At 38.7% G+C, this 15,354-nt stretch overlaps 1 protein-coding gene across 1 annotated transcript in view; it reads right to left on the bottom strand.

Annotated features, from left to right (window-relative positions):
* rab26 (RAB26, member RAS oncogene family) overlaps positions 1 to 15,354 on the bottom strand; it is a 126,655-nt gene that overhangs the window by 65,652 nt on the left and 45,649 nt on the right. The window contains exon 3 of the mRNA XM_080872344.1: positions 286 to 327. Coding sequence (XP_080728470.1) covers positions 286 to 327 — 42 coding nt within the window. The remainder of the gene's footprint in view (positions 1 to 285; positions 328 to 15,354) is intronic.

Here is a 15,354-nt window from a genome sequence, read left to right as displayed (position 1 = left end):
TGATGGAAAGTCTGCAATTCCCTCTTGTGTCTTCAGTCAGGCAGAACGGCAGGCTAATTGACTGATAGAGATTAACTAAGGCCCCATTAAGTCATCATTTGCACTTTTTGCCCCTCCCACAGCAGGAAATGAAGATGTATGGGAGACGTATTTTACACCATGGATAATAGTTGCTGGAGATTTATTATTAAAAAAATGACCCACACGTACGTTTGGACAGGAATGGGGGAAGAAAAAGAAGATTTTATCGTTTTAAAGACAGATATTGTGGATTAGGATTCTTACCTGCAGTTTGACCTTCACAGCATCAATGGTCATAACTTTATTCTGAAAGACAAAAGAGAAAAATGATAAATGCTAAAACACAGCTGTAGACAGAAAGCCAGAAAGCCAGGTAACAAGAGAAAGGGGAAAAAAGTCAAACAGTGATAAGAACTTTTGCTACAAGCGCATAGAAAAAGAATACAGAGGCATCAGAGTGAGACTAAATGATGCTTTCAGGTACTGCTGAAGGAATTTGTTTGATTCCCAGAAGAAGAGCTTAGAAAGTAAGACAAGCTATGCATGCAGAGGCTGATGTATTACAGTCGGCTTATTGTGACCACAGTTGTTGTAATAAGGGCTTGGCCTCTGCCGTAAGGCTCTCTTTTATCACTGTGATATTGCCAGCACACTGTACTATCTATAGCTCTATGCATGTACACCTTTTGTTATGATGAAGCCTTTTGTTTCAGGGAGTTGCATCATTTACCTGCATGACGACTGTCAAAGCACATACGCAAACACACATTCGAAGGCGTCTCAGTACTTCTGCCATGTCACGTTATGCGGAAAGTGTTAATGGTCAGTGATGACAGCCACTCCTGCATTATGTTCTGCAGTTCTTTTAGTGTAAACAGGGAACTTTTCCATCAATGCAGGGAGTGTGATAATACTGGCAATGCACACGCCTCTTTGGTTGGGACACAACAGGAATCTCAGCAACCGTTTCCACTCTTTCAAGCAGATACAGGTAAAAAAAAAAAAAATACATCAGGGAAGCCAATTTCCACTTGGTTCAAACCCCTTAAAAACCTGTTTTGCTCTGCATTTTTATAATGTCTTGCCACCCCAGTGCAAATATGATCTTTGACACATCACCGTCCACTTTGTACTTGATGGGATGTCGCTGCAACACATGAGCTTTGATGTTGTTCTCCTTCGCTCTAGTCTTGGCAGTTGCTTGCCCTACACCCAAACGCTGAGGGTACAGGGACTCCATAAACTATTCCTTTGTTGATGAGCCCAAATAATTTGGTATTCTGTGGCATGCTTTGTGCTCTCTGTGGGGTGAAACCACCAAGAGTTCTGCAGCTGGATAAGCAGTATCAGTTGCTTTGTAGCAAAAACAAAAATCCAACAAAAACAAGTGCTTTCTGAAAGGAAAGATGATGGGTATAAAAACTTTGAGTTCTTTCTAGTTCGTAGAGTTGTCACAAGGGAAATAAACTCAGGAGCAAAAATGGGCTGAATTAATGATGTTTATTGGCTTGCTCAAGGTCAATATTGGAAACCAGACATGCCTGTAGAAACATATCCTGCCTACTAAAGTTCGTCTTTAAATAACACTACTAATATGTACCAGGAAATAAGTGGCAGTTTTGCTCAAATGAAAATATGACGAAGATGCTTCAGATACTCCAGATTTCTAAATACATCCAATCTAAAACCTTGCTGGAGATGTGAATAAAACCAAAGCCTCCGGTCTAATTTTATGTTCCATAGGTCTGGCACTTATGGACTGATGTAAGACAATCAATATGTCTGAACAAGAAGTTTCAAATCTTTGCAAACGACCTATTTTTGGCTCAATGCCGAACTCTGGGATTCTAACTGTCTTCTTGAGAAAATAATTATTTTGGCTCTTGCGACGGCTTAATCTACACTGCTGAAACACTGGAAGAAGCAACGTCTGGACCTTTAAAAACAATCTACAAAACAGTGCAGTTGTACATTTCTTGAAAAAGCTTAGTCAATACATTGTTGTGTGAGGTCTTTCACAAACTCTTCTCTGTCTCTTCTATAACTTAGTCATTCTATATTTCAGTGTACAAAGGTGCCTATTCTTAGAGCAAATGTGTCCCTGCAAAAGTGCAACAACATTAAGCTTTCATATTTTGCATATTTATTTTTGATTGATTCATCTGTACCTTATCACATTTCATAATAAAAATAGCACCTTCTCAGAAACTGTTGTAAGTTGCAGGTCAAGTCATGGTTACCCACAGAAAGATGCCAATTTACTGCAGAAAGCAGGCTTACTAACACTTAAAGAATCAGCTGGAAGCTGTATACCAGTGGCTGTAAACAGATAAAAATTTCTATAGACCTTCTAGACCTTCTACAAAAATATGTTCAATGATTTTATAGTATGTATTGTATGTAGTAGTCTCCAGCAGTGAGTCCATGGTGAAACCTGCATTTTTAAAAATAACCATATATCTATTTAGTTTAAAGTCTTACGAAATATAGTATGATAATTTGTATTCAATTTCAATTTAGATTAATATAGATGATAGATTGGTGTGTGAATTAGGGTTTTGCTGAGTTATGAATGATAAATAAGTGTCTTCAGAGCCCCTCAAGTTCAGTTTCCAAAAACTCAACATTAAACAGTCAACAGAAGGAAAACAATGCAGTATTATAAAAAAAAAGGATACACAATGTAAAGATATAGTACATGATATACAGTTCTTAACCACAGCTGTTCATGTTTATCATTGCACAGATAATTTTTCTATTAAAGTTTTAAAACACGAAGAGGTGAACCTATACATGTTTTATAAGTCTTTGTCCAATTCCAAACTAGCTAGCCTATGTAGCAAGCTAGCTAGCTAGCCACTAGCAGCTAACTGAATAGCTCGCTTATCATAAACTGAATTTCTAACCACCTCGTGTTGCCTAGTTATGTACTTGTGGGTAGCTAAACTGTAGGTTGTTAACTAGTTAGCTATCTACAGCTGATAAACAGCAGATCTTATTTCAAACAAATGTTGATAGCAGAAAAAAATAAGAAGCCTGATTAACCCCAGTCTGAAATCAAAGACTTGTCAAAAATAATTAAGACTTTTTAAAAGGAAATGTCTCACTTTTTTACTGTATAATCGATATTTGCAAAAGGACATTAACAAAAACAACAACCACACAAAGAACTATGTCAAAAAATATGAGTATGATGCAAAAATTTAACTGAATATTTCTGCAAGCCTGCCCTTCAGCATAGAAATAGAAACTTTTTCTAAGGGTTCTGCAAACCCACAGGTTGTGGCATGTACTGTAAATCTGTTGACCTTTCCATTTCCATTTTGATGGATGGATGTGTGTGAATGTTTAAGAGCCAACACATGAGCAGGAGGCACAAAGGACAACCTAGCTTTTTGCTTTCAGCAGCCAGGACCACTCTAAGAAAAATGAAAAAATTGAACAGGTTAGTTTGACCAAAAGTGAAAAAAACAACATCAGAATCACAGTCAGAGACCTAAAGGGGAATCTTTTGAGTCACAAGTGAAACAAGAAAGGAACTGCTGAATTGTGTGATCTGCTGCTCCACTTTTAGCTGCTGAAAAATTGAAGTTATGATTGCTTTCCACCTGCGGATGAAAAAGCCCTTTTCACTGAGGTGGCATCTCCTGACTCTCAATCACAACTAACAACTGTGGGCAGACTGCCACATCAGACAGCAAGGAAACTGATTTTTAAGGAAAGAAAGCTGCAAAATACAAGAGGGCCAGTGGTTTCATAAGTTAAAGCATATACCTAAGTAACACACACAAAATCAAGGCTCCTAATAGAACCTAATATTTTCTGAGTAGGTCAAAGCTGATTAGTGAATTTGTCTGAGAGCCACAAATCACAGGCTGGCATGTGTGTAGGCAGTCGCATCCACGGTGCATAAATGAATATAAGCTAATTACAAGAGCAAATAATGCATAAATATTTGGTCACTCTACTTAATGTTGCATAACTAACTTTTAATTTGCATACTGATCTCTGCTTTGCAGTTAAACTGTAGACACAGAAACTGTGTTTTGGGGTTTGAAGCCTTGAGCAATTGACCCATTCACTAACAGTATTCTTCCCCTCATTCTTAATGCATTTCATCCATATTACATGGGATATTGTGAGTTGGAGTTAGTTTACTTTACAAATGGAAACCACTTACTAGCTCCTACGCCTCATTTTGACTGCATTAAAGGGCATTTATGGCTGGAAAGAATAGTTGCTCAAGGGCAGCCTCTGGAAGCAAACAGTGAGGTTATGGAATGCAGAACTGTTTATGCACACAGAAGCTTCTTCCAGTGCTGAGTTGTTCTAGCAAAATATAGCAGCTTGTAACTAATAACTGATCTAATTCATTGTCAGTGGCTGCAAATAAGCACAATGATATTTGAGTGTTTTGTTACAAAGGTAACATCACTTCCTGTCCGAAATGTGGGTAGAGGTTTTTAGATCACTCAAAACTAAAACCAAAGCCATCAGAGTAGTATTGACATATGGGGCATAACCTGTTCAGTTTTTCTATAAGCCGAAATAGAGCTAGCATCTAGCAGGAATCACGTGTTCGTGCATATTCCTGGTGGATTATTTTGGGACATGAAAGCTGTATTACTACTGGTTACGTTGTCATGGTAAATTGTAAACGGACTGGTTCTACTTTACTTGAGCACTCAAGGTGCTTTCATACACATTCACATAAGCACTTTTTCACCTAAGTGCTTTCTATCGAATATTCACACGCATTCACACCCCAACACCAACTTGGGGTTTATATTCTGGCATGCAGAATGGAGAATCAAGGGATTGAACCACCAACATTCCAATTAGCAGATGGCCAGCTGAGCTATAGAAGAACCCAAAGAAAAGGACTGCACGAGATTTAAAAAAAAAAAAAATTGCTACATTAACTTTCCAGTTGTTAGACAAACTCACACCCATCTGTGTGGTGTTTTGCTTTAAAACCCTTCTTACAGTTCAGTTCATTTTTACTGAACTTACCACAACTTATTGCAAATCTGTTTTAGATCCCAACACTGACTTAGTGGTGCAAAGGCAGATGCTTAGATTCCCCACCACCAAAACACTATATGGTCATGACCAAAGGTCAAAAACTAGAACATGAATACTTTTTAGCAACAGGGCTGGGATACAGGAACTCACACTGCAATACTCAAAAAACAACTCAATATGTCCATGTCACTATCTGACAGGCTCAATATGTCCACTGTTGAGAACAGCTATCAATCACCAATGATAACAATCTGGTGCTGTCCATCACTGACTGACATTCAATGTCGAGTCTGGCCGACAATTAAAAGTGTAACACTCACCTTAGCACGTATCAAAGACTTTACGAGTCCTTCTGTGTTTATCCTAGCCCACAGACTCCAGATAAAAGACGAGTTAATAGCGACTGCAGTGTCACCAGGCAACGTTTCACCTCTGCTATCGTTTTTTTTGAAAAGCTGACGGGCCAAGAGTCGTTTACCAAACTTTATCATACCTTTAGACTCTAATGTCGATCATAATAAAATGAACATTATGCTTTAGCCAAAGAAAATATAAAACTTGGGGCTGACAATAATAATAAAGTCATTACGTTTATCAAGATGTCAAGTGGCAACATCTCCATTAATATATTTTCAGCTCAAATTCAATCCAGAATAGACATCACCTGTCACGTATTTACAGAACAGAGGTTTTTCACTCTATCTGCCAAAATAGACACTGACCTCCAGAGACAGAACATTATCAAATATGGATTATGATGAGTAAACCAGAGGCTCAATTTGATAACAAATAATGCAAATGTAGAAAAACCGACTTTAACTTTAAAGAACAATTTGACCCAATTCAAAGCTAAGAAAACTCTAAGACTGCCCACCATGACTGGTACATACAACCCACCTTATCTCACTGTACTATTTCGGTTTCTTAGTTCCTGTGTTTAATATGAAATTGTTTTATTCTCAGATTAAAGAAGACAACAAAATGATCCCATAAATTTCTCTACACCCTGGTTTTGTTTTCAATAAAGTAACAAATCTAATCTAAGTTTGCTATAAACATTATGTTTGTTGAACTACTTTTACACTTAATTCCACCACCTAGGTGAACAGATATCCACCCTGATAACTATTAGATTTTTAAAAATTAAGGTCTTAATTCTCAGTGCTGCCTCAGTGTTTGTAAGCTAGTCTGCCAGTTATAGATCCAGATCTTTAAGGAGCCTGATTCTGAAAGCATATTAACAGCTTTGAATTGGGACCTGAACTGGATCCAACCTGGATCTGAGCGCATGATGTGCACCATGGACCTAAACCAAGGAGTTCTTCAAAAGTAATGGGTACAATTTTAAAATATAACTAATCAACAACTTAAGAGACGCAGTAGTTAAAGGGTGACTTTATAGCTGAGCACCTATGGCTTCTACAAGCTGAAGGAGCAACACTGCTTTAAACTTATATCTATTTGCAATAGTCGATGTCTGTAAACGCACACATGAGCTTCCTGAGTACAGAAAGGAGGAAATACCCAACGCGAGGGTCTCTTGGTAAATAAGAGAGGGGAACTGAAAAGAAAAAAATTAGACCCAGTGGCACGGACCAATAAAACATATAAATAAATGCAAAAACACCTTTAAATTCAAGAGTTATGGTGCGGTTCAATGGGTTTCAGAATTTTCAGTGTTTAATTTTTAATCCATTACTAGTAGTAATAATCAATAACATTGCCACATTGCATTGCCAAACAGTACTTCAGTAAAAATGACAGATAGCAAAGACAAGTTCATTTGCTGCTTCTGCACCGCCAAGGGAAAGTTCACTATTCACCCGTCCAGGTGCAGATGTTACAGCGTTTTCAGCAATTATGAGTAACCAGTAAGCGCTATGTAGAGTTGTTTGTTTGTTTTTATTTTATACAAAAAGCCACGAATGAAATGTCTGTGTTACTCTCTGATCGCAGGGACTGAAGTAGGAATGTGACTCACAGTGTTACTAATGATTTTTTTTTTTTACTTTAAAGGAGTAAAGATGTTAGCAGCACTGTGTGTAGGCTGGGTGTTTATATAACTGTGAACCAGTCCGCAGAGCAAACCTGCAGAGTGCTTCTGATACAAAATCTGAAATCCAGGACATCCACCATTTAGAAGTAACTTGTAAATGTAGGCTTTTCACTACATACTTTAGTTCTCATAACACAAAATTAAAAGGATGCCATATTGTTTGATGGGAATTAAAATTATCACCCCACACAATGCTAAATTCAAAGACACCCCAAAAATCAAAATGAAAAAAAAAATGCGGCTGGCTAGTGCATTTTGACAAAATTTCATTTCAGCAACTCAAAAAGGTACTTTTGAGTTTGTATGGCCCCACATGCATGTCTGACAATGACAAATTGTGTCCTGGGGGATCTCCCCTCAGATCTGGACCAGGGCATCACTAAGTTCCTGGACTATCTGAGGCTGAACCTGGTGGCATCAGGTGGATTGAAACATACTGTCCTAGAAGTGCTCTATTGAACTTAGGATAGGTAAAAGTAGGGGCAGTCAATAGCATCAATTCCTTTATCCTCCAGGAACTGCCTGCGTACTCTCGCCACATGTGGCCGGGCATTGTCGGCTACATGTGGTGGCTCATTGCCCTCAGTCACACAGGCTGGTTGCAAGGGAAAGATGTGTATCCCCTTAACAGGTTGCTGAAGGTTCCTGCAGTTGCTATGAAATCAGCTGGTAAAGCTCTATTCACGCATCAGTTACCCCTGATAACCACCAGGTGTTAGGGGAAAAGTGTGCATTTCATTTAATGAAGTAACTGATAATTGATCTCTGGGCCGGGTAGCTATGGAGCACGTTATGAGGCACTCTATCCTGGAAATATGGAAATGACCGATACCAACCACTGTTTCATACAAGAAAAGATCAGCAAACAGCATTGGATATTTAAGACAGAAGAAGAATTTGAGTTTGAAACAGTATTCCAACCGCAGCAAACCAGATACGTAACGCTTGCAATGACATAAAATTCAATTTCTTTATTGTCCCACAAGGGGAAATTAGTTGTGGGACAGAACTGGTCTCTCAGCAGCCTTCCTGTTACCATTAAAAAAGGCGCACAGCATTACGCAGTATCCAAAACCCAGATGTATACCTAAGTACTGCAATAAAGCACAGCAATGAGGAAGTCAACATTCCAGTCAACCAGCCTTCCACTGCTGGTTCTACTAAGCCAGGGGTGTCCAACTCCAGTCCTCAAGGGCCGGTGTCCTGCAGGTTTTAGATGTGTCCATGATCCAACACAGCTGATTTAAATGGCTGTGTTGGAAAACAACATGTCTTGAAGTTCTACAGAGGCCTGGAAATGAACTAATCATTTGATTCAGTTGTGTTGACCCACAGTGAGATCTAAAACCTGCAGGACAGCAGCTCTTGAGGCCTAAAGTTCGACACCACTGTACTAAGCTATCCATTTTCATCAAATTTGTTCAGAGTATTCACATTGTAAAACATAATGCTCAGCCAATTCTGGTTACAAGAGCTTAGTATTTTAATTAAAAATTAATTATTAATTTGTTCTAGGAAATATCACTCCAATCAGTCGCAGCAGATAGCTGCCCCTCCCTGAGCCTGGTTCTGCTGCAGGTTTCTTCATGTTAAAAGGGAGTTTTTCTGTCAAGTGCAGTTTGGGTGAATTAAGTAATCAACATGTATTCTAAGCGAAGCAGCAATTAAAATGGATTGTGAATTGTGAAAGAGGACAGACACCTTGCCATTGGGGAACTTAATAGGTCCTCCAGCCAGACCTTGCTACACCGTGTTAACAGAGACAATTTCAATATAAGGTTGTCTTTCAACTCATGTATGTACAGTGGCTTGCAAAAGTATTCGGCCCCCTTGAACTTTCCCACATTTTGTCACATTACAGCCACAAATATGAATCAATTTTATTGGAATTCCACGTGAAAGACCAACACAAAGTGGTGTAAACATAAGAAGTGGAACGAAAATCATACATGATTCCAAACATTTTTTACAAATAAATAACTGCAAAGAGTACACCTGTGTGTAATCTAATGTCAGTACAAGTACAGCTGCCCTGTGACGGCCTCAGAGGTTGTCTAAGACAATATTGGGAGCAACAACACCATGAAGTCCAAAGAACACACCAGACAGATCAGGGATAAAGTTATTGAGAAATTTAAAGCAGGCTTAGGCTACAAAAAGATTTCCCAAGCCTTGAACATCCCACGGAGCACTGTTCAAGCAATCATTCAGAAATGGAAGGAGTATGGCACAACTGTAAACCTACCAAGACAAGGCCGTCCACCTAAACTCACAGGCCGAACAAGGAGAGCGCTGATCAGAAATGCAGCCAAGAGGCCCATGGTGACTCTGGACGAGCTGCAGAGATCTACAGCTCAGGTGGGGGAATCTGTCCATAGGACAACTATTAGTCGTGCACTGCACAAAGTTGGCCTTTATGGAAGAGTGGCAAGAAGAAAGCCATTGTTAACAGAAAACCAGAAGAAATCCCATTTGCAGTTTGCCACAAGCCATGTGGGGGACACAGCAAACATGTGGAAGATGGTGCTCTGGTCAGATGAGACCAAAATGGAACTTTTTGCCCAAAATGCAAAACGCTCTGTGTGGAAAACTAACACTGCACATCACTCTGAACACACCGTCCCCACTGTCAGATATGGTGGTGGCAGCATCATGCTCTGGGGGTGCTTCTCTTCAGCAGGGACAGGGAAGCTGGTCAGAGTTGATGGGAAGATGGATGGAGCCAAATACAGGGCAATCTTGGAAGAAAACCTCTTGGAGTCTGCAAAAGACTTGAGACTGGGGCGGAGGTTCACCTTCCAGCAGGACAACGACCCTAAACATAAAGCCAGGGCAACAATGGAGTAGTTTAAAACAAAACATATCCATGTGTTAGAATGGCCCAGTCAAAGTCCAGATCTAAATCCAATCTAGAATCTGTGGCAAGATCTGAACACTGCTGTTCACAAACGCTGTCCATCTAATCTGACTGAGCTGGAGCTGTTTTGCAAAGAAGAATGGGCAAAGATTTCAGTCTCTAGATGTGTAAAGCTGGTAGAGACTGTAAAATTATGATATTATTTTATGCCATGTTATACCCCTAATTAAAGATTGTGAATTATTATGTAGTTTTAGTTTGCATTATTCTCCTGAATTAGAAGAAGCTGATAACTATTGCATTAGTTAAACTGATTTGCATTACATTAAATTGCTGACTTGTTGTGAATGAATGATATTGTTTTATGATGCATTATATTGCTGAGTTATAAGAAATACTGTTCGCAGAAGGTTATTGTCTAATTTGTCTGAGTAGAAGAGAACAGAGTGTGCTGGAGTTTTCTGCCCCATTTCAGCAGGAGCAGATAACCGGGGAGCCAAGGTCGTAGCTTAGGCGCTGTGTGAGAGAGACCATGTGAATGTTTAGGCTTTTTATGATAAGGTGGAGGCACCAGAGGTTATAAAAGTTTGAGCAATGCTCCACCATTTTGAGATTTTGAGGCTGTCTGCATCAGTGTCCATCTCCCACGTGTGTGATCATTAAATCATCGTTTGACTCAACCCGGCCGGACCAGTGTTGTTATTGTGGTTTTTTCTCTTGTCTCCATCCCCAATATTTTGAACCTTAACAAGACATACTCTAAAAGACTGGCAGCTGTAATTGCAGCAAAAGGTGGTTCTACAAAGTATTGACTCAGGGGGCTGAATAATTACGCACACCCCACTTTGCAGTTATTTATTTGTAAAAAATGTTTGGAATCATGTATGATTTTCGTTCCACTTCTCACGTGTACACCACTTTGTGTTGGTCTTTCACGTGGAATTCCAATAAAATTGATTCATGTTTGTGGCTGTAATGTGACAAAATGTGGAAAAGTTCAAGGCGGCCGAATACTTGTGCAACTGTATGTAGTTTTACTTAATATAAAACTATTCAACAATATAAGACACAATATATAATATATAATACGATTATATCACCAATAAATCACAGAATTGACCATTAAAAACTAAAGGCAATTTATCTTTATGACATCTTGCGAAGAGAAAATGAAGTGTAATAAAAAAAATTGAAAATTCCCTTTAGAGTGAAGATTTTAAGAAACTTCATTTCTCTCTTTAGAAAGCATTGGAGATTTTGTCTTTTGTGCCATCTTGGGTGCAGCGTGTAATGGTAAATACAATTATTGTTGTTGTCAAATGAATTTGCAAATGTACCATTTTACAAAAAATCTAAAGAATAAAATAAAATAAACAAATAAATTGGTGACTGTTTGGTGACTGCATTGCATTTTCTTCTACATTCTGCAAACTTTTGAAACTTGTGTTGAGTAAATTGTTGCTCAGTGTTTGAGGGTGTTGCACAGTTGCACAAGTCACCTGATATGAGGCAACCTTTCTGCAAACAGTTGCAGTTTGACTTGGACAGACTACAATCACAGATTGTTGAAGGTTTTCAAATAATTGCTGTCTAATTTGCTGTCTAAATACAGACTCTTGCAAGCAGTCTGAATAAGTCTTTATCAATCAGCACAACTGGCTGCTAGCTGGTGGTATTTGGGGTTATTACCCTATAGAACAGGCAGATTGCACATGTAAGTTGATTGCAAATTTCTCTCCATGTAGACGGCCACAGATACGTGATTTGTTAGAAGCTGACGCCAAAAAAGGTCTGAGGTGATACTTTCTAAGGTGTAACTGATATGTATGGCAGAAAGAAAGTGACACATTTTGGAATGAGCTTTGACAGGCTGACACATTTTCAGAGTACTCTGCAGTGTAGACACCCACATGGTGCCACACAAACTCATGCACAAAGAATATATGCATATTAAACAACAGCAAGTCTGAAAGACTGGCATGTATGTTAAACAGCAGCTACCTATACGGAACAGATATAAACATACAAAGACAAAAAACAGTTGACAGACACAAACACGAAACGACATTTCACACATGCATACGCAGACTAGGAATCAAACACCTACACACAATCCTGAGCTACTGACAAATAAGCATTAATATTCAACAGCACCCCTGAGCTACCTGTCAATCAACCTGTCTGCCTGACCAGTCCCTGTTTTGAATATATTTGAGTAATTAGAACTCCCATGAAGTCTCCCACTTGAAGAAAAGCTCAAACCACTCATGGACTAATCAACACAAACACTTATTCCACGCCAAAAACACTCCGGCTACCAGCAAAGAGTTGCAGCACATTCAGTCTGTACCTTCATGTAAAACCAAATCAAAGCTATAATAAAAAATACAATTCATGCCCAGTGGTGCAAACTGTGTTCTTTTGTGCGTAAAATGACGAACTAAATAAAACAGCTCAGTGGTTCCTTTTATTTATTTCAACAATGTACTCCTTTGGTTTCCAAAAAAAAAAAAAAAACAGTAGTGAGATTTGAGTTTAAGATTAGAGAAAAACAATAACAAAAGCTGCAGGTTAAAAATATGTGATGCGTGTATACCCTGATGAAATCATTTAGCCCCGTGAATAGCGTTCACACCAAAATAAATGTACAACAATGTTAGCCCACATTGACTATAGTCTGTGTTACTCATACTTAACAGTTTTATCCAAACTCTTTTGTATCCGGTGCTTTCTAAAGACAATATGGCACAGGTGCAAGATTCCAAATTTTCCTTATGCGAATTGGATGTGTAACGTGTATATATATATATATATATATATATATATATATATATATATATATATATATATACACATTAGTATATGTGAGGGGGCAAACTCCTCAAGATAGGTGGTGAGCATGGTGGCCATTTAGAAGTCGGCCATCTTGGATACAACTTTTGTTTTTTTCAATAGGAGGAGGGCCATGTGACACATCAAACTTATTGGTAATGTCACAAGAAAAACAATCGTGTGCTTGGTTTCAACGTAACTTTATTCTTTCATGAGTTATTTACAAGTTTCTCTTTGTTCACAGCCATTGAAATGTCGAAGAGGTTAACACGTGCAGTCCTGCAAACCTGAAGCTGATTCTGGGTAATCAGGTTGAGGATTTAAGATCCATGCTGCCAGTTTGTCAATGAGCTCACGTCGGTATTAGCTCAAAGTTTCCACGCCACCCATGCCCTGCTCTAGTAACGCTGTGCTACGAATTATTCTGTTTTCTTAAATAAACCCTGTAAAACATACTTGCTGTCTCTGTTGTGGTTCTCTGCGTTTGAGTCCAGTTTTGCTATCGGCTTGCGGCTGCTGTGACGGTAGCGCTGCACAATGAGCCTAGGCGCATTTTTTGCCAAATTCAGTGATCTGATTGGACAGATGTTTATTTGCATGGGTGGAAAAATCACAAAATCAAGCTTGATCCAAAAAAATAAATGCTGCAAAAATAACAGCAGTGACGTCTCCTGCTAAGACGTAGTGCTACAATTTTACAGTGAACCACATTATTCACACAACTTGATTTATTGAACATTTTCTTCATGCAAGTCCAGAAGATTGTAAAAAGTACATTAATGGGTTTCTAGTATAAAGAGATATTTGCTTCAATATAGCAAATCTTTACTCCCTGGAAACATCACTGAATACAGTATAAACATTGCACCAACACAAGCTAGCATGTTTCCATGACCTTCTCAACACTGTTCCCTAACATTCCTTACTAGGTTTACCCTCAAAATGAAGCAACATGATTGCTACATGTGTTAGCATATGTCATCTATAGCACTGAGACACTGAGAGTAACTTTATAAGACTGAGACTGAGTACCACAGTCTTCATGTAAAACATTTTTAAAATAAAAGCATGCGAGACAGTTAAAACTGTTTTACCACAGGATGTCTGTTTTCAGGATCATTCTGAGCAAGCTGGATATTCTGGGGGGCTATAAGTAGAGAATTGGAGAGGGTCAAATTGTTATTGTTGCCTGGAGTTAACGACAAACTGAATTTGGAATGCAAATTCCAGTTTCTGCTGTCAGACAGTGCTCCAGCTTTCTTCGCCCACCATCAACCCCAAGTACCTCCCACCAGCTGTAAGGCAATTCATTAATGTTTCTTTTCATTCTTTTAAAAAGCATTCATCTCAGAGTGCCACCCAGCAGTTTTGTTATCACAGCGTAAATGGAAAGATATTTTGTGGTAGCAGATGAAGCTTTCCTCAAAAGCTGTGAGGAGGAATACTAATGCCTCCATGCAACGTGGACTATAAAAATATCACTCACTATCCAATATAAAACAAATTACAGTTGCAACAGTTATTTCAAATTATAATCATTCATTAATTTATTATTTAATAAAAATATAATGAACATTTCTGTAAGATGAATTCAGTTAGCAGCAAAGTGATTATCAAAATGAATCCTGACCTTTAGAATCTGTAAACATGTTCAGCACAGATTGAATTCCTGAAGCATACAAATCCTCACTCATAATGGCAGAAAGTGTCAGCAAGGTATGACACAGCTAACAGACAGCTGTATTGACTCAACTCACTTTATAGCACTTTTTTGAAAGGCTTGAACATTGACCTGCCAAATTGATATTTAGAGTAGAAAAGCAGGTGCTTATCTGGCAAAAAGCAGCAGATCAGACAAACTTGACAGACGTAAACAAAACCATCTGCATTTGGCTTTCAGCTGCTGTTCATTTTCTCAGCTTCTGCCTCGCTGTCAGGAGGTAAACTGCGAAAAAGCAGGTAAGCTCCCACGAGCTCCTAAAACAAACACACGTGTCTCAGCAGCCCACTGCCTAATTAGCGCAGACATAATGAGACTTAATTAGGCTCTTCAAGTTTTCAGGTAGGAAACAAGCGAAAGGTATGAAAAATTAGGGAAAAATAAAATCCAAAGTGCCTCTGCGAGAGATGAATACAGAAACTACTGTAGGCAGGTATTTGACAAAGACAGATGTAGTCTGTAGCAGTTACTGAAATCAAAAGTTCAGAAATAAAAGAAAGTCATTTCCTTTCACTGGCCTTGGGTTCAAATAAAGCACTGTAGCATGAACACCGACTTTGCTCTGCTGTCAGAGAAATTGGTCCTGACAAAGTCTGCAAAGAAAATATGCCTAATGAAGGACCTTTAACAGTGATGAGAGCAAAATGAAATCACTCGTCTCGCACACCTTAATCATCATAATATGCTCGGCTGATTTTGATTGGGAAGAGACTCCCATAGAGGAAACTGTTCTCTTAAACTGGATGCCTCTTTGTTATACCGGAATTCATAAAGAAATCTATCTTCCCTTTACCTTTTTTTCTCCCACCGCTTCTTTTCCAGCTTCAAAATGATTTGAAATGT

This window comes from Rhamphochromis sp. 'chilingali' (assembly GCF_963969265.1).
Source record: "Rhamphochromis sp. 'chilingali' genome assembly, chromosome: 22".
Lineage (NCBI taxonomy): Eukaryota > Metazoa > Chordata > Actinopteri > Cichliformes > Cichlidae > Rhamphochromis > Rhamphochromis sp. 'chilingali'.
This window is presented reverse-complemented; position numbering and strand designations above follow the sequence as displayed.